Source organism: Pituophis catenifer, unplaced genomic scaffold (genome assembly GCF_029215685.1).
Source record: "Pituophis catenifer annectens isolate HBS135680 unplaced genomic scaffold, rPitCat1.0.hap2 SCAF_2, whole genome shotgun sequence".
In the NCBI taxonomy this organism is placed as follows: Eukaryota; Metazoa; Chordata; class Lepidosauria; order Squamata; family Colubridae; genus Pituophis; species Pituophis catenifer.
The window spans coordinates 67962181-67987774 of record NW_027256882.1 but is presented as its reverse complement, the minus strand read 5'-3'; the positions used below and the strand labels follow the sequence as shown (position 1 = coordinate 67987774).

The following is a 25594-nucleotide window of genomic DNA, read 5'->3' as shown; positions in this document are numbered from 1 at the left end:
GAGTTAATTTGTTAGAAGCTACTGAAATGAGTGTGCATGAAGTGAGATCATTTTCTTGAAAATAACTGCTTCAACGTGAACCACTGATGTATCACTGAAAAAACACCTCATAGAATTGGTAGCCATTAACATTATAGTGATCCTTCCCTCTATGGCTGAATGGGTGTTAACAATTGGGAAACAATTTCCAGCTGCAGATTTCCAAATCCCTTTTAAAAAGCAAGCAAGTCATTTAAAATTATGGTGGTGATGATGATTTCTACAGATCTTTTGTTTGGGTTAACACCATTTTATTAGACCCCATGCCTATTTTATGTGCATGTTTCCCTTTTTTGTTTTGTTGTGCTTAAAAAGGAGGGAGGGAACATGCCATCCTTTCTGTGAAAAAGATTCTTTGGATTTAATAGGATATGGCAATAATGATACAAAGATTGGGAGCAATTCAGGTTTTTCTATGGTGAAAAAAACTGAATCTGCACAAAATTCCTTTCTTCTACATGAAATTGTAGAATGTTAATGTTGGAAGGGGAATTACAAATCATTCAACCTAGCCCCTTTCTCAAGAATAAAGTGGATGTCCAGTGAATCAAAGCCCACTATCATTTACAACTGTTTGCCCCAGTCTCAATTTTAGTTATTAGGAGGGTTCTTCAAAATCTTTTTCATTATCATTTCAATTTCTGCTGAAAATGTTAGCAGTTGTAAATTAGTTTCTATGTTGTTAAGGTTTAGCTGACCAATGAATAAAATCACATTTAACAAAGGATTCCTTATACACATCTCTTCATAGGCTAAGATTCAGTGTTGCATCTCAGGACATCTGTTCACCAAGTGGGAATTTGTCAGCCTTCTTGTTAAGCTAGAAGAGTCTCAGGATGTCTGGAGTGTCATTTGCCCCTTCAACTACATCTACTGGCTCAGTGGACTCTGAAGAAATTTACAGTAAGATTCCTTTGTTTTATTTGCTAGAATTCAATGCTTCCTTCTCTTCATTGTTTTAAAATTCATGTTAGGGTGTGGGCAGCTCTTGAAGCAGAATACAGATCTATCCTTATTGTATATGTACTGTAGATTGTTCCTTTTGAAACAGCCAACTTCATTGATGCTTGGTTTCTTTAGAATTTAATACCTGGAGCATAAACATCTCCTAGGTTGAAGTGAATACTTCTTGCAGGTCATTAAAAAAGTATCTGTTGATATGGTGATACTCAGAGGCACCAGGTTGTTTATTGAGAATTTACTGTATGTGTCACCCCCAATGAAAGATACTCCAAGGCTTGAGTTTCCTCAAAGTTCCATTTTATTAGAGATGTCATATTGGCACATCTGGGAAAACCCGAATCTGAAAGTTTCCAGGTTTTTCCCACCCAAGTGAAAGTTCAAGTCCCTGCCCAGCACCCACATGTCCATCATATGGTCCAATCATCCACCGTCCAAATTGGAGATACCTTCCAGTCATCCGACTCCCGGTTCCAGGGCAAGGCGTCTCTGAGAAAGGAATATTATTTTGACTACATTTCACCCATATCCTATGCAATCCCCACTCCCATTTTCCCACAGTAGAAAATATGGCAGGCCTGAAGGCCCAAATGTAAAAGATGGCTTCCAGGTTTGACATCATGTTCGTGTGTGTGTGTGTGTGTGTGTGTGTGTGTGTGAGAGAGAGAGAGAGAGAGAGAGAGACAGAGAGAGACAGAGACAGAGACAGAGACAGAGACAGAAACAGAAACAGAGACACAGAGAGATTAATGTAACTCTGTTCCCAATGATATATACAAAGTGCCCCATACAAATTGGTCTTCAATCTTCAAACACTGAAGTATGGTAAGTCCTATGATGCTGACACTTACGTCCTAGCAACTTTCCCTATAATATAACTTATTTCTGGATAACTAAGTGAAGTTTGTTGTTTATTGGATCAGGGACACGGCTGACAACTCAGCAAACTGGAGATGTGTTTACAATACCCTCCTCTAAGTCCAGCTCTAGACCAAACACCAAGTCATGTAAGTCTCTCATTTTAATTGCTTACTATCAGCTCCCAAATTCCATTATGCAAGCAATCATCAGATCATTGAGCAATTTTAACACAATAGATTGATTTTTAGAATTTCCACACAACAGAGGAAGCCATTGCCATTTTAGCAACTTTGAGCAGATCAGTTACCATTCTTGCATTATTGTTTCTAAACTTCCTTGACAATAGGATCTTTCAGGATCAGAGAATCTTCCAAATCATGTAGAGCCAATGTACTTTGATTTTCTCTTGGGTCTGAAATCCAGTTGTATGTTTTCATGAACAGAAAAACCTTCCCTGTGCAATCTTCCCCACACTTTTGAAATTCTTTTCAGACCGTCTTGAAGTCACAGAGAATAAAGAAAAGAAGAGAAGATAAAAAGAAAGTTGTTTTCAAAACCAATGTTTATCATGTGGGAAATAATAAATTGTCTTGATTTTAAATAAAGCTAAGTATAGAGCTATTCCTAATTTGGAAATCATTTGGACTAAATGCTTGAGATTCCATTAAAATGTGAACATAGCACTACTGTGTCCAAATCGCTTTTCTAGTATGATATATTGCAAGGTTTCCAAAAAGTCTTTTAACATGAAATAGGATAACTTGCCACAGCCAATTTGTCCTGGTCAAATTGCCACGGCCAACTTGCCATGGCTAACTCACTGCGGGACAATTCAATGCCTTATTAATAATTTCAATGTTACTTTTATTATTGGTGACCACATTTCATTGAAATGACTATAACTCTTGTATTTCTGGATTGCCTTTATTTTATTATTATTGGCCACAGTTCTGTTGAAATGAATTTAACTTTTTTATTTGTTGAATTGTCCTGCGATGAGTTGTCCTGCAGTGAGTTGGCCATGGAAAGCTGGCCAGTCAATTATATATGTTCAAATGATAATTCATTTGTGATGAAGTTCACCAACATTCTTTCATTCTTCTTTGCCTAGTTGAACACATTTTGGTTATTCTTATTAATTTCCTTGTTATATTTGGAAGACAAAATGCTTCTCGGCTATTGCTTTCCTAATATTCTTTTTGCTTGTTTGTTTGTTTTGCAGCCGCTCCTCGAAACACAGACTTTCTGTTGGAACAAAATCCATTCAAAATCCCTGCAGATATTGATATTTTTTTGCTGCGAGATAAACAGAAAGAAAAGGCCAGGATGGTATGTAGAAAATACAAGATGTTTCCAAAAGAAATTCTTCCCAGCCATGGCCAATCAGAATGCTGACAGTGTGATGTGCCCTCTTCCCACTCAACGGGTGTACTGTCTCATTGAATTAAGAGATTTCATAGCAGAAATAATGTTATTATTCATGCAATATTATTTTGCAGGGGTTAAGGAGATTCTGAGAGACTTTTAGAAAAACTCTGTGTATTAAATAATAAGATACACTGGTGGTTCTGTAAAAGTGTCAAAAGTGCAACCTAAACTGAAGTGGGGAGAGCTTTTTTTTAAAAAAAAAAAAAGATTACAAATGAGAAGAGAGGATTGAGTGTTCAGACAGCATGGATTAAGAGAATCTTCTTTCTCGTAAGATTAGAATCCAGCACCATCCAGTGAAAATGATTGGCTATGCTTAGCTGGAGATTACAGTAACTGGAATTCAATCCAACTGGAGGGCAGCTGGTTAAGGAAGCCTGATCTTTGTTTTCTTTGTGTAGTCTTGTTCGGCACTAGATTAAACAAATGTGGAATAGCAGCATCAAAGCGAATTTCATAGTAAGTTCTGAGAGGAGGATCCTCTGCCCCATTTTTATAGAGTCCCAGGTGTGTGATGTGGTATAGGGTCTCCTGTTTGAGTAGGAGGTTGGACCAGAAGCCTTCCAAGGTCCCTTCCAACTCTGTTATTCTATATTCTGTATATTTCGTATACAGTATAACTGATCTCACAGAGTGAATAATTAGTTCCAATGTTACAAAATACAATCCCATGTTGACCTCCTGAGAAACTGCATTTTCTTATATGGCCCTTGATGCTGGAGATATACTTTTGCTGGGGCAGCCATCTTGTGAGGCCTCCGATAACCAAGGCAGCATTTAATCAACTCCTTCCTTTAGGAGCGAGAGCGACGGAAGACTTTGAAAGTCCACGAGAAGATGACTTGCTCCACTCTGCAGAGTTCCAAACAGACGGGATTCAAGAGAGCAATCCAAATGGAAGAAGAAGCTGAGGACAAGGAGTTATTAGCAGAAGCCGAACGACTCAAAGCTCTCCGAGAAAGCATCTCCTGGAAGATAGCAATTACTAAAGGTAGCTAAGGAAAGCATTCAGATCCTAGGCTGCAATGTAGCGGGATAATTACTTGGTATCAGAACATAACACTGTATAAACTTCCAGCTTAAGATTCTTATTTTTTTTTCACAGTCAGACTGAAATAATTTTAGACATGGTTTCCCAAAAATCTGATCTAAGTGAGGGTGCAAACTTGCTTTAGGTTTGCTAGTCTTTTCCTGTCTCTGGTTAGCATTATCACTCAAAAGTAAAACACATTTGGAGTTATTTGTTCCAAGCTTTTAAGAGAAAAACAGTTGGGAAGGGAGGATTATTTTGAATAGGGAAATAGCCAAAGCAGCAGGCCTCTGCTTCAGAGGTGGGTTTCAGCAGGTTCTGACCAGTTCTGGAGAACTGGTAACGGAAATTTTGAGTAGTTCGGAGAACCGGTAGTAAAAATTCTGACTGGCCCTGCCCCCATCTATTCTCTGCCTCCCAAGTCCCAGCTGATCGGGGGGAAATGGGGATTTTGCAGTAACCTTCCCCTGGAGTGGGGTGGGAATGGAGATTTTACAGTATCCTTTCCCCTGCCACACCCACCAAGCCACACCTACAGAACCAGTAGTAAAAAAATTTGAATCCCACCACTGCTCTGCTTATCAATCTTTCTATAATCTTTCATTTGTTGGTTGGGATTTTTTTTTTTAAACAAGTTAATAAAGGAAACATCTATGCAAATAATTTCAGGAAAGATCTTACCATAAAGGGGAAAGTATGGACTCTTATTTTTATAGGATCAGCTTAAAATTCGCTTTACATCTTGACCATAAATTGGAGTATAAGATGAATAAAATTTTCTTAAGTCTCTTCAAAATGTTTCTAACATACTCTGTAATATAAATGAGATTCACCAGAGTTTGGAAGTTTCTGATGGGCTCTTATCATATGCCATAGGGTCATAGCATATGAAAGATGTCTATGGAGATTCTCAGTCATCCAGGTCATGGTTGTCCCAAAGGTGCTTTTTTCAAGAGGCAAGTTCAGTCGCCTCTTGAAAAAAGTACCTTTGGGATAGCATATGAAAGAGTTTTTTATGGGCACCAAATTCTACAAAAGCCTGCTGTCTCCAGAAATGGTATCTCCTGCTGTAATACACATTAGTCAGCTGCACATCTAAAACGTCCCTGATAAAAAGATCCAACTGTTATTTACAAACGCTCAGAAAATAAGATTAAATGAAATAAATAGAGCAAAGATGAATAGAAGAGATGAAGAACAGTTTTACATAGAAGCAGAACACTTTTAGTAATGGAACGGGCCAGTTTCTAAACTATAGAGGTGGTAAAATTGTTGGCTGCAAGTGTCTCTCAATCAACTCAGTCAACGGAAAGAGATTTTGGAAGCTCTGCTAAAAGCATTGTCCGCTCACTTCACTGTGAGTGGCTTGCACTGCTGCCCCTTTTTTTCCCCTTCCCTCCTTCCTTCTTTCTTTCTTTTCTTTCTTTTCCCTCCAGACCAGGTTGTAGAGAGAGAGACGATGCATGATTACATCAATCAGAAACGGCAGATGTTCTTGCTGCAGGTATTTCATTTTCTTCTAGTGGTGTTGCCTACACGTCAATTTGAGATAGTAAAGAGGAGCTTGAGATCTGTATTGGGGACAGTTGGGAGTCAAGTCTTTTTTTTTTTTCCCCGCTGTCAAATTCACTGGAGGGCCTTGGGGGAGACTACTCTTTCCAATCATATTGTTGCGAGGATAATATGGGAGGAAAACCAGCACCAGTCTGATTCTGAATGCTTTGAAAAGGGGAGGGCTGATTACAAATGCAGCATTAAATGAAGTTGCTTCAATGCAACTCGATGGTAGCTTTTAACATGAGGAATCATTTCAGTAAATTGCCTGGTGGAAGATGCTAGATGGCTTATGCCCGTGATGGCGAACCTATGGCACGCATGCCAGAAGTGGCACACAGAGCCATCTCTCCAGGCATGCCTGCCGTCGTCCATTACTCTTCCAGGTTTCCTGTTACCAGCTGGTCTTTGCACACGAGAGCGCCAGAAACTGGAAGAGCAGTTCCCTGGCGTGCATGCGCACACCGGAAACCAGAAGCTGAGCTTCCTGGCACGTGCATGCGTGCCAGGGAACTGCTCTTCCCATTTCTGGCACTCCCCCGCGCGCATGCGCACATTCCTGTTTCGGCACTTGGTGCCGAAAAGGTTTGCCAACACTGGCTTATGCAATGGGCTTATCTGCTTACATAGAGTAAGTTCTATGGGAAAATACATAGTCATATCCCATTTATAGCCATAGCATATTTTCCCATGTCTAGGAATAGGCATGTTTGTGTGCTGTATATAGATAAACACAGATACAGATATATGTTACCATGTCTATTTAGGAAATTCTGCACCACCTATCTCTCGTAAGTGGCCGTTATCTGTTATCTGTCTTTAACAGTGTATCTGTTAAAAGAGAAAGATAGAAATCATTGGACAGTTTGGGAGGTAATAGCAAAGATGGGTAGAAGAGATGAAGAGCTGTTTCACATAGAAGCAGAACTCCTTTAGTAATGGAACAGCCAGTTTCTAACCTATGGAGGTGATAAAATTGTCCATTAACTGCAGAGACATTACTGAGCCTCCTTTTCTCAATCACTTTTGGCTTACATTTCAGTACGCTGTAACTGTGAAAAAAGATGAAATTCAGAAACTGGAAAATCTGGCAGTGGAAGAAGAAGCAAAGCTGGAAAAAGCTGAGGAAGACTTGGAAAAGGACGCTGCCATGTTTGATGAGTTCCTGAAAGAGAATGACAGAAACTCTGCCCAAGCTTTGAAAATGTAAAACTGAACCACTGGATTTATGCTGTAATGTTCATAGACATCTCAAGTCCTGGGGAAGTTCTACAGTTTTCAGCAGGAGACACAAAATCTGCCACTAAGTGTTGCAGGAGCTTCCTACAAGCATTTCTGCAATCATATTGAATAAAGGGGCACTTAGTATTTTTGGGGGAAATCTCCCAGGATTACAAGGGACATGGTAGGACATAATATCAGAGGGGGAGGAATTGCAATGTTGGCTTTGGGTTTTTTTCCCTATACTTTTTGTAGGATTAAAATCTTGAAGAAAATATAATCATAGGCACACACAGGCAGACAAAGGTTGAAATATCTGACACATCATTTTCATAACTGGTCTGAAAGGGGAGGCCAGAGATACTTGGTGAACTAAAGAAGTGGCTTAAGTGATGCTCACCTTCTATCTTAAGATTGGAGAACAAATTATTTCAGAAATGACATCCTGAATTTCTAGTTTCAACAAAACACGGCAGCTTATATCAAGAGAGGGAGAGGGAAAGGGAGGGAGAGAGGGGGAGAGAGAGAGAGAGAGAAAGAGAAAGAGAAAGAGAGGGGGGGTCTGTGCAACTTCAGCTTGCTGTGGACAGTTAAATTCAGACAGTCAAAGCTTGCTGTAGAGTCAAATTCTGACTCTAATGCTTTCATTGGAGATGAACCTGCTAAAGTTTCATACGCTTTGAGAATGATTCAGAAATACTTGACACCATATAACCCTGTAGCACACCAAGATTGTGTCAAAAAAGGAAACACGGTGATCTCATCAGACAAATACCACCCTTGTATTAATCCCAATATCTAATACAGGTATGCATGTTGGGTGGTTTGCATCATGGCTCAGAGTTATTCACCTTGACTCCTGCAGAGCTTTGTGATTCAGATCTCATCAAGTGCAGCATCTCTCAGCTACCCCTTAAAGGAACTCAAAGGCTACTCAAACTTCAGCCTAGGCCTGAAGAAAAAAAAAACACTACTGCTTTAAGAAACCCATTCAGAGTTAATGAAATTCTCCATGGAATTCAAAATGGAGACTTGATTTATTTGTCAAATCTTTTCGACTGGGATTCAGATGCCCAATAATTCATGAGTTAATTTATTTCTATACTATTCTTTCTTCTTGTTTAAGAAACACAAGAAAACCCACCGTCTGATATTTTTAAAGAGTTACAAAGCTGCTAAGTAAGCAGCTAAATTTCCTGAAGCTGGTTAGCTAGATGTCTTCCACTTCCCACCCAGACTAACAGAACTTTTTCTATTAAAAAAAAAAAGAAACAGCTCATATTGAAGTTCTAGAATTGAATCTATGTTGACAGTTTAGGAGAGCTGCCTTCTCTGTTCTCCAACTAACATATAGGCTGTCCACCCCCCACCTTAAAGAGAATATTTACCAGACAGAAGTCAATTAAAAGGTCCAAAAGAAATTCACAGGTAGATGAAAGTTGCAGTAAAGCACTATGGAGCACTATATGAGTCTAAGTGCTATTGTTATATGATCCATCCACAGTTGACCATGAAAAAGAGGGTCAGCCCATTCTTGTGTCATCTAATGTGTCAAACCAACTTGACTGAGAATCATTACATTCTACATATTCTTCAGCCAAATTCTCAATCAATAGATGAGTAGACTGGGGGAAGGAGAGAAATGGAACACCACCAGGAAGAAATTTATATCTCCCCTAACCATTGCCTCTGACTTTTCATGGTGGCCTAAAACTTTGAGATCTCCCTTAATTCTGATATCACTTATCTCCAGTCATGCTCTGCAAGTAATTTCTGTCTTTATTTCTTCTTTCTTAGTGCTGAAAAAGAAACCAAAGCAAAACTGGAGAAAATAATTGAGATCCGAGAATTGACAGCGCAAATGATGAACATCCAAAGGTAGCAGTTACAGAAGATATAATCCAGGGTATATTTTCCTTCCTCCCTGTTTCCCTTTCCTGGATGTCCCAATACAGTTAAAAGTACACTAGTTCTATAGATCTTTATGACATGCTAAATGTTTATGCTTGATAAACATTAATTATATGCCTGAATTATGGGTAACAAGATTTTATAGGTTTCCATTTGTGTCTCTCTCCAATGAATTTTAAATCCATAGATTGCTAAAAAATATTATGTCCCCAAAGATAACAATCACTGTTGTTATTTCCATTGATCCTGCCTATGAAACATTTGAGAAGATGCAAATAAATACTTTGGAATGTATTAAAATGAAAATTGCTATTGTTTTTCTAATTCAATATTAGAAAAAATGAATTAGACTTGTTTCAGGAATTATTTTAAAATAAAGCAAAAATTTTTGCTCCAAGAGTTACTGTCTGGTAATTATTATCCAAAAAGACAAACAAATAAAAGGTCTGGAAATAAAAAAAGGAAATCTTCAAGGTGCAAGCTTTCGCTGATGACCTTGTGTTCATTCTAGAAGACCCTTTACAATCGGGTGAGAGGTTAATGGAAGTATTGGGCGAATATGGGGAAGTTGCAGGTTTGAGGGTGAACAAGGAAAAAACCAAAATTTTAGTCAAGAATATGAGTAAAATGCAAAAAAAAGAATTGGCTGAGAAAATTAAAATACATACAGTAAAGAAAGTGAGATACCTAGGTATCTATTTGACGTCAAGATGTGCTACACTAAAGGAGGACAATTACAATAAATTAGTGGATCAAATAAAGGTAGATTTGGATAGGTGGAAAAACCTGCAACTTTCCTTTATGGACAGTCAAAATGACTATTGCCAAAGATACTCTTTCTATTTCAAATCATACCAATAAGATTGAAAAAGGATTTTTTAAAAAATTTAAATAAAATAATAATTAAATATATTTGGCAAGGAAAAAACCCAGAATTAAATTGAAATTATTGCAAGACTCGAAAGAAAGAGGTGGATTTGGACTCCCTGACTGAGAAAAATACTACCAGGCAGCAGCACTCACGTGGATCAGGGAGTGGATTAATTTAAAAAACAGGAGGCTGCTAGCACTGGAAGGACATGATATGCAAACTGGGTGGCACGCAATCCTCTGGGACGGGAAGCATAAAACACACCAATACTTCCAGAAACACCTCATCAGAAGAGCTCTATTGGACGTTTGGATTAAAACTAAGCAACAAAATTATATAGAAATTCCCAATTGGCTGTCGACTCTGGAGATGTTTGTACATCCAAATTTCATGAAATTAGGAAGAGTGATTACATATAAAGACATATTGAATGAAAAGGGAGCACTGAGGTCTAGACAGGATTTACAAGAAGAAGGGATAAAACTAGAATGGTGGGCATATCTTCAGATTCCATCCCAATACATGAGAAATAAAAATGAATGGGGCATAAGAACCGAACCGATAGAATTGGATGAAATCTTACAAGGGGCAGATGTGAAGATGATTAGGAAATTATATAAATATTTACTGGATTATGACATGATAGAAGAGCAAGTGAAAGACACCATGCTCACCTGGAGTAAGAATTTTGGCTATGGCATAGATCTAGATAGCTGGCAAAAACTATGAGAGAGGAATAGAAAGCTTACCCTAGCCATTGCATATAAAGAAAATCAATACAAGATGTTTTACAGGTGGCATTACCCCCCACACACACACACACACAAGACTGGCCAAGATGTGCAAAAATTGGTCACCGAAATGTTGGAAATGTAAAGCAACATTAGGCACCTATTATCATATATGGTGGGGGTGCCTGAAAGCCAAGGACTTTTGGTGCCAAATAAAACAGTGGCTAGAAGAGATGTTAAACAAGACGATAGATATGATGACAGAACTCTTCCTTCTGGGTATAGTAAGGGATAATTACAAAAAAGAAGAAATATATCTTATGGTACACATACTAATGGCAGCGAGGTTTGATATTCGCACAAAATTGGAAATGCAGAGAGAACCCACAGGAGGTAGAAATAATTAACAAAATATTGACCTGTGCAGAAGTGGATAGGTTAACAATGGAGCTCAAAGATAAAAATGAATCGGAATTCTATGTAACCTGGAATACATTTTATAAATGGCTAGAGAAAAGGAGGAAAGGGATAGAGAATTAGAAACAGGGTGAAGGAAAGGGGAGAAAAATAAATAAAATTAAATTAAGAAATATTAGATAGGAATAAATTGGATTTGAATAGGTATGAAGGGAATATGTATGTAATTGAAGTGTGATTGAATGTACAAAAAGTATATATGGAATATGCATGATATTATATTGTAATATACACGAAAGAAAAAGTGCTAGAAAAATATGTACCAGACAAGTCGCACCAAGTTTAATGTTTTAAAATTGTATATTTAATAAAATTATTTTTTTTAAATCAATTAAAATTTCATTTAAAAGATTCGGACTTCCTTGAATTAAGTTTGACCTTGGGGGAATTACATAGATACAAGAATGTCGTCTTCTTGGCAAGAATGTGAAACTAGTTTTCTATTATGTTTTCCAGAGTGGATTTTTTTTTTTTTTTACTATTGCTCTGGGATTTAATGATAGCCATCTAAGAAATACATTTTAGATAGCCATCTAAGCACTTAACAATCTGAACTTGATGACTTGGCAAGGTCAGCTAGATGCTGCCACCTGCTGGGACAAATTTCATTTAGCCTTGTCTGAATCCCTTCTTTGAAGGCAGAAGAAAAGAGAGTCAATGGAGTCCCGTCAGAGGAATTAGCATTATGGTAGCAGTATGGGGCCATAAAGTAAATGGCATCAGGAAAGAGATGGGACTCTTGATAGACCAGATTCTTCTCATGACCAACCTACAAAGAGAATCACACATCAGTATGCCATAAAAAGATGTCTTTTTATGAAGATATCTTAACTTCAGGCAATATAAATTGTTTATCTTCTACCAAAAGCATTCAGAGTAAAATTAAGGGATATTTTAGGAACATCCATCCATCCATCCATCCATCCATCCATCCATATATTTTAGATGTTACCTTCTTGCAGTTTCACTTCCCAGAACTCTTACTGTCTCCTGGTGTCTTATCCAGCATTCTTTAGGTCTAAAGAATTTATGGCTAACAATTTATTTTCTCTGGGAACATGTACAGTGTGCTTTGGAAGTACCGCAGAGTAATCTCCATTTGCTCTTGATGCAATGACTGTTTCTTTTCTTCAGTGAGATAGCCCGATTTGAGGACACTTTGCAGGAATATGTGGTGTTCAAAGATTTCCTCTACCAACTATCTCCCAAAGATTGGTGGGAAGATCATGAAAGACGGCGGATGAAAGGAAAGGCAAATAAACTCAATTCTGATAGTAAAGAGGATAAATCAGGACTGTCAAAAGGTAAGCACTTCCATAATCCCAAAACTGTGTGTGATTCTCAGATCTACATAGAAATAACAATAGATCTTCAGAGGCTGTTGCTGAACCTTATCCATCTTCAGAAGAAACCAACCAGAAGCAAAGCGGTTTGATATAATTACAGAAAATAAAAATAGTATAGAGAACTTCCACATTAAACAGGTAAATTCGACTATCTTGTCAAATTAATTGGTATTAAAGATGCTTCCATTCAGCTATCATTGTTCAAATTATAATCCATACATTCATGTTATCCCATTTTTATGTTTCTTCTTTCTTTTATATTGTTTAAACAGGCTGTGGAGTCCATTGTGAAGCAAAATCAATATAGAGTTATTTTTACATTTTTTTAAAAAAATGGAAGCATTTGAGCCAACTTTTTACCACTGCAAACAATTTAAATTTCTTAAGCTTTCTTAAGGTATTTCACAACAATACTCAAATGATACTCTGAGTATTTTCTTTCCTTCTCCTTCTGAAAGCATTTTGCTTCACATGCACATATATCCATATGGATGAAACAAAACAACCCAATTTTGAGGTGACTTTTGTCCATCCTGTAAAATTACAGTATGAATATGTGTTTTTTAACATGATTAGCTTATCCATTTATTCTGTGAATTGACCCTCAGACCAAGAGAAGAAAATTACTGGTCGTTTACATCATACTACTATCGTTTTTCTATGCAGTTTTTCCAGGTGATGAATAAACTCATTTGCCAAAGAACATAGGAAAATCAATGTACCTATTTTTTTATATCTCATTATGATCTAACAGCTAATGAGTATCTGTGCTTAATGTGTTTGATGTAGGCACTTGTGACTGTTACTGTCTGCCTTTGTTTAGTCACAAGTGTTCAGTCCAGAAGTGTCTTAGCTTGATAAAACTGTTTAGGACAGTTTTAACCTTGACAGGATACTGTATACCAAGTTATGGTAAAATACGTCTTATTGTGTCAGACATAGGTATAATATGGGAAATAGTAAAAGACTCCTGAACCTCTCATGAGGTGAGAACATGAGCAAAATGCTATCATTACAGTATTTAAAATACTTCCAATACAGGATTTCTCATCATGTTTATTTTATTAATTATTACTTACCGGTATATTGCTCTAATTCAGGGGTGTCAAGCCCACGTTGTAACAGCATCATCACGTGACATATCGTGACTTTTTTACCCTTCGCTAAACCGGGTGTGCGTGTGGCCAGCGCATGAGTTTGAAACCCCTGCTCTAATTTCTATTTTCCTTGTATTTGCTTTTATTTAAAGGGTAAATAATGAGACTCTTATAACTTACAAGACTTTGGTCTTTTTCAGTCTTCAGTGTCAGGGAAGATAAGTTTATTCTGCAGTTGCTTACTGTCAAAAACAATGAGCAACACTGAGGAAAATGTATGACCAACACAGATTTTCATTATATGATTTTTCTTTCTCAGTACTAGAGCTGTGTACATATTCATCGGCATTAACAGAAAAAAAGCCCTTCCCTTGATTATATGCATTTATTTTTGAAAGAATGAAAAAGAGTGGTGATATCAATATTATACTAATGATTAGCATTTTATAGAAAGTTTTATTTAATTATTTATTTCTTAAATTTATATGCCACCCATTTCACTATCAAGCAACTCTTATTTCTTGAAATGATGCAATAAACCTAGTTCTATACCTTTTAATTAATCAAAAACATAATGAATTTCAAATGTTATACTTGTAAATCCTTTATTTATTACTAATTTCTTTTCTTCATGCCCTATGGCTTTTTCCATTTTTTTATTGTATGTAGTTATTCGGTTCTTCAATTGTTTTTAACAAATATTATTAATAATGTTAAAAAATTATATCTGGAGCATGTACTCATGACAAAATTCATACTTTTCATATCTTAGCTAACAACCCAAATATTCACAAAAACACATAGTATTAAGGAATTTTGCCAGCCCCAAAGCCAAGAATGACATGTGTCAAGCTGAGTTCTTTATTGCTTCATAAAATCGTATCATACTAAGCAGTGTACTATTTGTACCTATAATATACTCTTTGAACTATTAGGGAGGGGCTGTCTTATTTATTTATTTGTTTGTTTGTTTGTTTGTTTGTTTGTTTATTATTTACATTTTTATAACGCCCTTCTCCCGAGGGACTCAGGATGGTGCACAACCATACTAAAACATGTGTATCTATAAAATTTAAGTCTTGAGTTGACCCCAGGGGTGGGTTCTATTTTTTTTACTACCGATTCTGTAGGTGTGGCTTATTTTGTGGGCGTGGCTTGATGGTCATGTGACAGTTATTTAGGATTTAGCAGAGGTACTGGTCTACCAGGCTTTTAACTGCTTGCAGAGCTGTACCGATGCCATTTATTTTTACAGGCACTGATCTACTCATGTATTTTTGCAGGCACTGATCTACTCATGTATTTTTGCAGGGACCGGTCTACTCATTTGTTTTCTTTTAACACTGATCAGCTGTAGGGTGGCCCTTTGAAGCCCCACGGCAAGAGTTTAAACAGTTTTTTTCCCCTCTAGCCATCAGCTGGGACTCAGGAGGCAGCAATAGATTGGGGGTGGGGCCAAATAAAAGGTAAGAATAACGCAGGGGGTGTGGGGGTGGCCGGGGGGGGGGGGCAGAACCGGTTCAGTGATGTCATATTGTCACCGCTACTGGCTCGGCGGAACCGGGCCAAACCGGGAGGAACCCACCACTGGTTGACCCTCTTTCTCTCACACATAATATCTGAGCTGAGTTGCCTCTTACTCCTCTGGAATGTGCTCCCTCCCTCCTGGAAATCTACCTCCTTACTACATTCCATCACAGATTTACCTTAAAAAAAATATTTCAGAGGACATCTTCACAGAGGTGTAAATAGAGAGGTGGATGTTCTCTTTTCTTTCGGCTGCATTCATAAACTGATGTAGAATCAAACTAGTCATTAAAATGAACTGACAATTGTACCCATCCCTCTTTCTGTCATGGCTTTTTCTGTCTAAACAGTAACACTCAAATGGGGATGACACAATTAATTAATGGGTTTTTCTGTATTCAGGTTCAGGGAAGGATGTTCAAGAACTTCAAGACAAGGGCCGACGTCGAACAACAAGCATAGCAAAACGTTCTAGTATTGAAATGACCAACGTAGAACCTCCCACTTCTAGAACGCCAAGCCAAATTTTGTCTAGAAAGGAATCTTTCAAATTAAGCCGAGTATCTTCTAGGCAGACTCTAAAGTCTCAACAAAGCAGAAAGCCGTAAGTATGTTAGGGAAGTGAGTTGGAAGTAAGAGAGGCAGAGAGGAATCAAAGTCACCAAAATTGGGTATTGGATCTTACAGGAAAATATCATAGTATACTACCCTACCGTAGCACAGCTTTCAAATTATGCCTTTATTTTGGCCTCTCAAATGAGAATAAATGCAAAGATATAGGATGTGTGGAGCACTACATATAGATGTAAGTCAAACTTTGTATACAGTAATGGCCAAAATTGTGGAAAAAGTGTATTTTTGAGGTTTGATGGCTAATAACACCACTTTTTTTTTTTTTTTTTGGAGTTTCAAGATAATCATATTCCGCTGCTGGAATGGCCTGGGAATAGCCCAGACCTTAACCCAATTGAAAATCTATGGAGCCGACTAAAGAAATTTGATAGTCAGAAGTGACCCAGCAATAAAACCCAGCTAATAGAAGCAATCATTCAATTTTGGTTTCACATATAACAGCTGCAGAACTAAAAGACTTGGTTCACTCCATGGGAAGATGTTGTAAGGCCGTAATTCATGCTAAAGGTTACCCAGCTATTAACTGACATGGTGATAATTTTTGTATATCTCATTTTTTCTAAGTGTTTCACTTTTCTTCTTTATACTGTAACTGCTATTCTAGTAGCAAATATTCATAAAAGTTATTGCATTACATTCTTGATTAAATTATCTTTCCATTGATACATAATTTTATGGTACTACTAAAAAAAAAGTGGTGTTATTAGCTAGTTTTAGAAAATACACTTTTCCCAAAAGGTTTCCACAATTTTGGTCACTATTGGATGTTACCAATTTACATGATGTAAATGGTGAAAGAATTTGCTGGTGACATCACCGTTGCCTGGGAGATGCAAGTTGAGGGCTCCTTTAAGGTCCCTGTGAAGTTGCCCACTGAAGTGGTACCCATTAATCTACTTGCAGTTGCCCACTTTCAAATTGCTGGGTTGGCAGGAGCTGGAGAGTGTGACAGGAGCTCATCCTCACTGCAGGAGCAGTGGGTCCTGAATGCAGGCGTGCCGATTGTCAACCCAGCGTTCTAACCTCGTGAGCCACCACACTCCGTGATGATGTCAGTTTACATTAATTTCTAACTGACTGTATCTTCAATGCTTTTTTTCCACTTCCACTCTTCAGAATTATGTATCCATTGTTGTACAAAGAGGTCTCTGCTTTTTTAATGGGACTTCCCTTCTTTTCCCTCTATATTCCCATTTTGAAAATTTGCCATGAAATGTTGTCACACTTACAGGGGGAAAAATGGAAGTATGCAGGAGAGAAGGTAGTCCAACCATTAACTGAAAGGAAACAGGTAGTAGCAAATCTTGTAAAAGCTAAGGAGTAGTAAATCTGGTTAACATTTGGGTAACAGACCATCAGAGAATATTCAACTTGTTGGCTAGATAGGAAAATAGGGGTGGGGGGGGATTCCCAAAGGAAAGTAATGGCAAACTACTTTCATGAGCCGTGGTAGCTCAGTGGTTAGAGTGCAGTACTGCGGGCTACTTCAACCGTCTGCTGGCTGCCTGCAATTTGGCAGTTTGAATCTCACTAGGCTCAAGGTTGACTCAGCCTTTCATCCTTCTGAGATGGATAAAATGAGGACCCAAATTGTCGGGGGCAATATGCTGACTCTGTAAAGCACTTAGAGAGGGCTGTAAAGCAGTATATAAGTCTAAGTGCTATTGCTATTGCTGCTATAACATGGCCAAGAACATTGTCTCATTGCATCTAGGTAGTCATCAGGGCATCTTCAAAATAATCTATAAGAAAAGTGTGTGATTTTCTGGAAAAAAACTACAATTCCCAGAGTTTCAGAGAAAGAGGATAAATGATTGAATCAGTTTAATATTTTTCATCTATGGATAGCCTGTCATCTCTTTCAACTTTCCACAAAGTGGAAAATAGTTGCTTGTAATCCATTTCCAATTCCAGTTCAAAATGCAGGTTGAGGGATTGGCAAGATAAATGATTAAATAAATATTGCATTATAATGCCCTGTAAACAACTGACTCAAGAATAACCTCTACAGGAGTGTACAGATTGCCCCATCAGAAGAAAAATTTAGTCCAGAATTATCTGATGAAGATGATGATGAGGTCAGTAATTCAATGTTTTTAGCATATAACTGGAGAACTAATGGAACTCAGCAATTAATTGTACATTTTTAAGTTGGAATTCTTAAGGTGAAATAGTATTGAAAAATTTTAGTAGCTTAAAAAGTACTGAAACGTTTAAACTAAGCAATGGAGGAAAATCGCGCCATTAAAAATTACAATTTTCATCTTGAATTTTGATGGCACAATTCTGACACTGTGGAAAATGCGGTTAGGCTCTATACAGATTATGAGTTGCCCATCCTGCTCAAGGTGATCACATGTAGATGGGATCTTTCCTTATTTAATCTTTCCTTATTTACTCAATAATCTACTGAAGTAGTTTGAAAGAAGAAATAGTAGCTCAGGGAACTCTGTCATTAAATAGCGACGTGAAATGGATTTTCACAGGCTCGGTCTAACATGTAACTCCTATACTTCATTAGCTGAATTGGGTGTACTCATTGAAGTACAGCACCAAGATCAGAGGTGATATTCAGCAGGTTCTGACCAGTTCTGGAGAACCAGTAGCAGAAATTTTGAGTAGTTTGGAGAACCAGTAAATACCACCTCTGACTGGTCCTGCCCCCATCTATTCTCTGCCTCCTGAGTCCCAGCTGATCGGGAGGAAATGGGGATTTTGCAGTAACTTTCCCCTGGAATGGGGAGGGAATGGAGATTTTATAGTATCCTTTCCCTGGGGTTGGGTGGGAATGAAGATTTTACAGTATCCTTCCCCTGCCACGCCCACCAAGCAAAGCCCACCAAGCCACGCCCACAGAACCAGTAGTAAAAAAATTTGAATCCCACCACTGACCAAGGTATAGATGATAGACAGAGATAGATGATAACTAGATAGATAGCTAAATAGAGATAGTAGATATTTTATTTATTTACTTTTTTATTAAATTTATCTGCTGCCTATCTCATGGTTGAAATAGATAATTGTTTTTCTCTCTTTCACCATTTTCTTGCCACTAAGATTAGCTATTATTTAATTTTTTATCAGTGCTGTGGAGAAATGATTATCAAAGCTTATCCAGGATAAACAAAGATTGCTTTTTCTCTCAATCTGTACCTTTGATTAACAATATGGGAACTCCTTCATGTTAATACTTTCCTTGGCAGGTACCTGAATTATTCTTTACAGATCCACACCAGCTGCTGCAGCTTTTCACAGAGCTGGAAGAACAGAATTTGTCTCTGATTCAGAATTCTCAGGAGACAGAGGAAACCTTGGATGAGCTCAGACACACTTTGGAAACCACACGCAATAAAATGTAAGCAGTTGCAAATGATTGGCCATACTAATCCCTTGCAACACAAGGATGTTCTCTGTTTCTTTCCAAACATGAGCAACTCAGTCATTATTTCTGTACCCTCCAACAACACAGTATTGTTTTTCTGCCCTACTGTTAAAGAACGTTCTACCCTACATCTTCTATAGCCCCAGACATAATAGCATCTATTGTGGGAAACAAAAATGGAAGAGGCATTTGTAAGGTTTGCAAACACTTTCTTCCATTCCACTTTTGAGAGTGAAAGATCAGGAGACACACCAGCCTTCATTCATCTATTTCTGCCAGCTGCTGCACTGAATACATATACAGTCTTGCATGTTTCCATAAGCTAAAATATTTTAAATAGTTCAGATTGCCCCAAATGTTAAGAGTAGCAGCTTGAGTTAAAAGGTGCACAGACTAATGTAGACGATAAAACATTGTTAGCAGCAATTATTATGATTTAAATATTAGTACACAGCATCTTAGCATAGAGAGCCAGTTTGGTGTGGTGGTTGAGGTGCTGGCCTAGAAACCAGGAGACTGTAAATTCTAGTTCTGCCTTAGGCATGAAACCCAACTGGGTGACCTTGAGACAGCCACTCTCTCTCAGCCCAACTCATTTTAAGGAGTGGTTGTTGTGAGGAAAATAGGAGAAGGAGCATTAGGTATGTTTGCTGCCTTAAGGTACTTATAAAATAATAAAAGCGGGATAAAAAATCTAATAAATGAATAGTAGGGAAGACGATGATCAGATTAAGTTTACCCAGATTTTTTCCCCAAGTGTTAACTGGTTCGCAACCTCAAAGACACTGTGCTCCCTTCTGAAAAGGACACCAACCAACTTCTAGACATTTTATATCAGTAGTAATATCCTGCAGCCACTATTCCACTCTTGTACCCAGTTCCCTTATGGAGGCAACCAGCATTTGTGTCAAGAGAAAGTACAAAAAGCTCATCACATGGAGCAAATGGAGGAATGCTAGCAAAACATCACAAAACTTTGCCAATAGTACAGGTAATCCCTAGGTTACAAGCGCTCCTTTAGCAAATGTTTGAAGTTACGAGATAAGTGGCCCCTAGCATTTACAAACAAGTCCCGAAACTACGAATCTTACAGTACCACAGCAGTTGGTTGCCCTTACGAACAACCACAGAGGCTCTGCAACATTCATCCTGCACTTTGCTGGCCAAAATGGAGGTTGAGAGGAGCGGGCCTGCCTCTCGGATGCTCCGTTTAGGCCTGCGCAGGCCTCACCCGGCACATTGCTGGCCAAAATGGGAGGTGCGGAGGTGAGGATCCACCCTTCCAATGCTCTGTTTGGGCCTCACTCGGCATGTTGCAGGCCAAAATGGAGCTCTGTAGGGATGCCCTTCCAGAGCTCCATTTCGGTCTGCAACATGCCGGGTGAGCCTAAACGAAACTGCAGAGGGATGCATGCGACTGAGAGGTTGGAGAGGACACAGCTTGCTAGATTTTCTCACAGTAAGTGATCTGGCACGGCACAATGGATGGAAGGGAAAGCAATGAGATATTTCATTGGATCAGGGTTGCCTTGGGTGGTCTTAGACAGGTGGCCTTTTCCATTAGTAGGCTCCCCCATGGCCTTCCCCACCCTGAAATACCTCATGTGCACTTATCAAGCCTCACATTCCATTAGCAAATACGTGGGCGAAAGGAGGGAGTGATCCTGTTCAAGGTATGAGATTCATTCCCACAAATCTTCAGGTTACAAATGGAATGGGCAGGTTCCATTACATTCCTAACTCGAGGACTACCTGTATAGAGGGGCTGGGAAAATTCAGGACCTGGGCATTGAAAAAAGATGATCTTGCCAGTGGAAAGCTGCTCACTTACAGCTCCAAAAAAAAATGCTTGAAAAACTGGTTTAACCGAGTAAGAATTGAGCAGATATTGAATTAGGTCATCTTTCCAAGTAATTAAAGTAATTGAAGTATAAAATTACTCATGTCAAACTCTTCCAAAAAATGACTTCATTTTTTTTTCTGGATTAGGGATCGTGAAATAGAACAACTGAAAATGCTTGCTATCACTCTGCAAGCCAACATTGTTAAAGAGGAGGAGACAGCAGCAGACCTGGAACTTAAAGCACGCGTCTTTTCTTTTGGGGAGTACAAAGCTGACGTTCAGGTATGTATAACATCAAGTCAATTGATAAAAGCTTGAACCTGAAGATCAGAAGTTACGTGCCGTGCCACAGAATGGTGCAAATAGGAAATGGCTACTTTCCCCCCCCCCCAAGGGGAAATATTATAACAGTTCACTTTTGAGGACTTTTGAGATTAATATAACTGAAAGCTGATGTTAGAGTCCCAATATCTAGATTTCTGAGCCCTGAAAGTTCACTATTGGTCCTTAATTTGCAGGACAAAATGTTGGTGAGTTTGTATCGAAAGGTGTTGGAAGTCTATCGTCGCTGCATTGGAGAGAATGAGGCAAACCTGGGAACCTTGCAGATGCTTACTGTTATAGAACATCAATTAGATGACTTGCTAGAATGCCTTGAGAGGGTGCCTCCAGGAAAGATAGAACAAGCTGAGAAAGCCAAAGAGAAAGAGAGAAGGATGAGGTAAGATAAAAACCCTATTCAGAGTTGGATCCAATTACATTCCTCCTCCTCCTTCTTCTGTGCAACTTCTAGTTAATCTTATTGATGCTATGATTTTTGTTGCCATCAAAACTGCTTTGTAAGCATGGTAAGAGCATCAAAGAGCCGTGGTGGGGCAATGGTTAGAATGCAGTTCTGCAGGCTAACTCATTGTTCACTTCAGGAGTTTGATTCTGAACAGCTCAAGGTTGATTCAACCTTCCATCCTTCCGAGGTCAGTAAAATGAGGACCCGGATGGTTGGGGGCAATATACTGTACTGACTCCATAAACCACTGAGGGCTTTAAAGCACTATGAAGCGGTATACAGTTGCAAGAAAAAGTATGTGAACCCCTTGGGATTACGTGGAGTTTTGCATGAATTGGTCATAAAATGTGCTCTGAACTTCATCTAAGTCATAACAATAGAAAAACACAGTCTGCTTAAAATACTACTACACAAACATTAGATGTTGCCATGGTTTAATTGAACATAACATGGAAACATTCACAGTGCAGGGAGGAAAAAGTATGTGAGCCCCTAGCCTAAGGACTTCTCCAAGAGCTAATTGGAGCCAGGAGTGAGCCAACCTTGACTCCAATCAGTGTGATGATATTGGATGTGTTGCTGACAGCTGTCCTGCCCTTTAATAACACACACCTGTTTTGGGTTTACTGGTTTCAAGAAGCACTGTCTGATGTGAACCATGCCTAGCAGAAAAGAGCTCTCAGAAGACCTACGATCAAGAATTGTTGACTTGCATGAAGTTACAAAAGTATCTCCAAAAGCCTTGATGTTCATGTGTCCACGGTAAGACAGACAGTCTACAAATGGAGAAAGTTTAGCACTGTTGCTACTCTCCCTAGGCGTGGTCGTCCTGTAATAATAGCTGCAAGAGCACAGCGCAGAATGCTTCATGAGGTAAAGAAGAATCCTAGAGTGTCAGCTAAAGACATACAGAAATCTCTGGCACACGCTAACATTTTTGTTGACACATCTACAATAAGGAAAACATTAAACAAGAATGGAGTACATGGGAGGACACCATGGAGGAAGCCATTGCTGTCCCAAAAAAATATTGCAGCACGTTTGAAGTTTGCAAAAGAGCACCTGGATGTTCCACAGCACTACTGGCAAAATATACTGTGGACAGATGAAACCAAAATTGAGTTGCTTGGGAAGAACACACACTATGTGTGGAAAAAAAAAAAGGCACAGCACACCAACATCAAAATCTCATCCCCACTGTAAAACATGGCGGAGCATCAGGGTTTGGGGCTGCTTTGCTGCCTCAGGGCCTGGACGGATTGTTGTCATTGATGGGAAAATGAATTCCAGAATTTATCAAGACATTTTGCAGGAAAACGTACGACCATCTGTCCGCCAACTGAAGCTCCGCAGAGGATGGGTGATGCAACAGGACAATGACCCAAAGCATACAAGTAATTCAACAAAAAAATGGCTTCAACAGCACAGAATACGCCTTCTGGAGTGGCCCAGTCAGTCCTGACCTCAACCCGATTGAAATGCTGTGGCATGACCTTAAGAGAGCGATTCACACCAGACATCCCAAGAATATTGCTACACTGAAACAGTTTTGTGAAGAGGAGTGGTCCAAAATTACTCCAGATCATTGCGCAGGTCTGATCTGCAACTACAGGAAATGTTTGGTTGAGGTTATTGCTGCCAAAGGAGGGTCAACCAGTTATTAAGTCCAAAGGTTCACATACTTTTTCCTCCCTGCACTGTGAATGTTTACATGTTATGTTCAATTAAACCATGGCAACATCTAATGTTTGTGTAGTATTATTTTAAGCAGACTGTGTTTTTCTGTTGTTGTGACTTAGATGAAGTTCAGAGCACATTTTATGACCAATTCATGCAAAACTCCACGTAATCCCAAGGGGCTCACATACTTTTTCTTGCAACTGTATAAGTCTAAGTGCTATTACTATTGCTATCAAATGAACTTGTAATAGTATGACACGGATGAATCTTGTGTTCTTACATTACATGCATAGAAATAGCTGGCCTTATAAGTATCATCTGGATGTTTGCTTTTTGTCAATCATACAGGTTTAGTAAGGACACGGCAAACTGAGTTTGAACTGCACCAGCGCTTTCAATAAAGCTTCTGACCGAAGTAATAAAATGAAGTGTCAGAAAAGGTCCATTTTGCAGAGTACATACTACAGATATTTTGTCAATATACAATACCAATCCCAGAATCAGATGAGACAATGAATCAGATAGCATTTAATCCCTTTGGAGCCAGTTCTTTATCCTAGAAGAGGCTTTCAACGTAGCGTTATGTGAAGAGCAAAGTTCTTTGTGGATGCAATGCTCTCTATGACACAAACCAGTAGAATTCTCCAAGACAATTTTGGGCTTATGTGACTTGCAATTGTAACTTTTAACCTGCTCTTTTATTTGGCCAGGATGAGAGAAGAAAAGATCAGGCAGCAGAGACAATTGCAGGAAGAGAGGCTGCAGCGGGCCCTGGCAAGAGCACAAGCTGATGTTAAGAAGAAGGTATGTTTATCTCCTGAGCACCTGCTGTTGCATCCTTTTGTGATTTTAGTAGCTCAGACTGTTTTATCAATTCTTCCACCCGAAGCCTTTTGTAAATCTAGTTCCAAACTGTCTATACATGAAGTACCAATAAAGGAGGATATTTGTAGCTCAAGGTTGAAATGTGGGGTCCTTGGTGCTCTCTGAGCTTGCTTGTTTTCTTGCAGATGTTTCATTACCCAAACTAGGTAACATCGTCACTAGCACTGATGATATTACCTAGTTTGGGTAATGAAACATCTCCAAGAAAACAAGGAAGCTCAGAAAACACCAAGAATCCCTCATGTCTACACATGAACAAGAATAAAGTCTGACTGGATTCAGTATCTACATTTGTGCCTTGTTTCTATACCTTGCAAGTCCAAAGAAATTTTTGGTTAGTGGTATTTCTTGCTATAAAATGAAAACCTAGCTCAGGCTTTCTCCTTTCTAGACTTTACTATCACATATAAATAGTAAATAGTAAGGATAACTATTACTATGACAACTTATAATAAGAGCTTTAGTGGTGCAATAGTTGCAGTATTGCAGGCGAACTCTGCTTACCACCAAGAGTTCGATCCTGACTAGCTCAAGGTTCCCTCAGCCTTCCATCCTTCATCAGTAAAATGAAGACCCAGATTGGTGGGGGCAATATTGAGTTGAGCAAGTTGTTCATGTTCTGAATCATTGGGATTGACCACAATGGACTAAAAGAAAATCAATCCTATAAATGGGAACAATCTTAAAACAAAGATGCCTGAATGGAAGAAAATAAAAATTGGAATAGTAATTCAGCCAATTTTTAAGTAAGTATTGAATATTCCTTGCTGGAAGAAGCAATGTTTTTTTTCTATTATACTCATATTGCATGAAATAATGACAGAAGGGAAGAAGCATAGTTAGAAACTTCTTTGTGGAAGGAAGAAATAAAACTGTGCTCAGGAAAAAAATGTGGTCAGGAGAAGTTGGGCCTGCTTTTACTGATGCATGCTTAGTGCAAAATGAATTTATTTGCATTATTTCAGTATAAAATGTGCAGAGTTGTTCTTAAGTGTCCCTCTGATCATATTTTAGACTGGCAGAAGATTAATTTTTCGTTCTGAGCCTCCCGCTTTCAAGGAGAAAGAAGATCAGGATCAGGGGATGATCGATAAAGAAAAAGAAGAGCTGCTCTATTACTTTACTTAGCAGTCAAAAGGTGCAAGACATTATGAAGCATACAGCAAATGACAAACTAACAAGAAAATGTTTCAACAGATACTCTGTAAATTTGGGGAGAAAGCTACTCTATCCTAAGTATAGTGACATCTAGTAGATCAAAATATAGATGACATCTTTTCATAGTTGTAAAATTATTATTTTTTTTGGTCAGTAAATTAACTTAGTGATAG

The 25594-nt window shown here is 38.5% G+C and overlaps 1 protein-coding gene across 1 annotated transcript; it reads left to right on the top strand.

Annotated features, from left to right (window-relative positions):
• Nucleotides 1-875: 875 nt before the first annotated feature.
• CFAP100 (cilia and flagella associated protein 100) lies at nucleotides 876-25391 on the top strand. Its single transcript, XM_070933606.1, has 15 exons — nucleotides 876-942; nucleotides 1923-2006; nucleotides 3083-3189; nucleotides 4087-4279; nucleotides 5755-5822; nucleotides 6915-7078; nucleotides 8891-8971; nucleotides 12218-12387; nucleotides 15456-15657; nucleotides 17698-17764; nucleotides 18890-19041; nucleotides 21058-21193; nucleotides 21430-21632; nucleotides 24089-24182; nucleotides 25278-25391. The coding sequence occupies exons 1-15, from the start codon at nucleotides 876-878 to the stop codon at nucleotides 25389-25391; spliced, it is 1902 nt and encodes a 633-aa protein (XP_070789707.1).
• Nucleotides 25392-25594: the final 203 nt, after the last annotated feature.

What these genes read in the sequence shown, in the direction of transcription:
- CFAP100 (XM_070933606.1), top strand. Translation starts at nt 876, where the DNA reads ATGTCTGGAGTGTCATTTGCCCCTTCAACTACATCTACTGGCTCAGTG. An exon ending in TAAATCAGGACTGTCAAAAG is followed by an intron (nt 12,388 to 15,455) that starts GTAAGCACTTCC and finishes TTCTGTATTCAG; the next exon opens with GTTCAGGGAAGGATGTTCAA. An exon ending in AAGCTGATGTTAAGAAGAAG is followed by an intron (nt 24,183 to 25,277) that starts GTATGTTTATCT and finishes ATCATATTTTAG; the next exon opens with ACTGGCAGAAGATTAATTTT.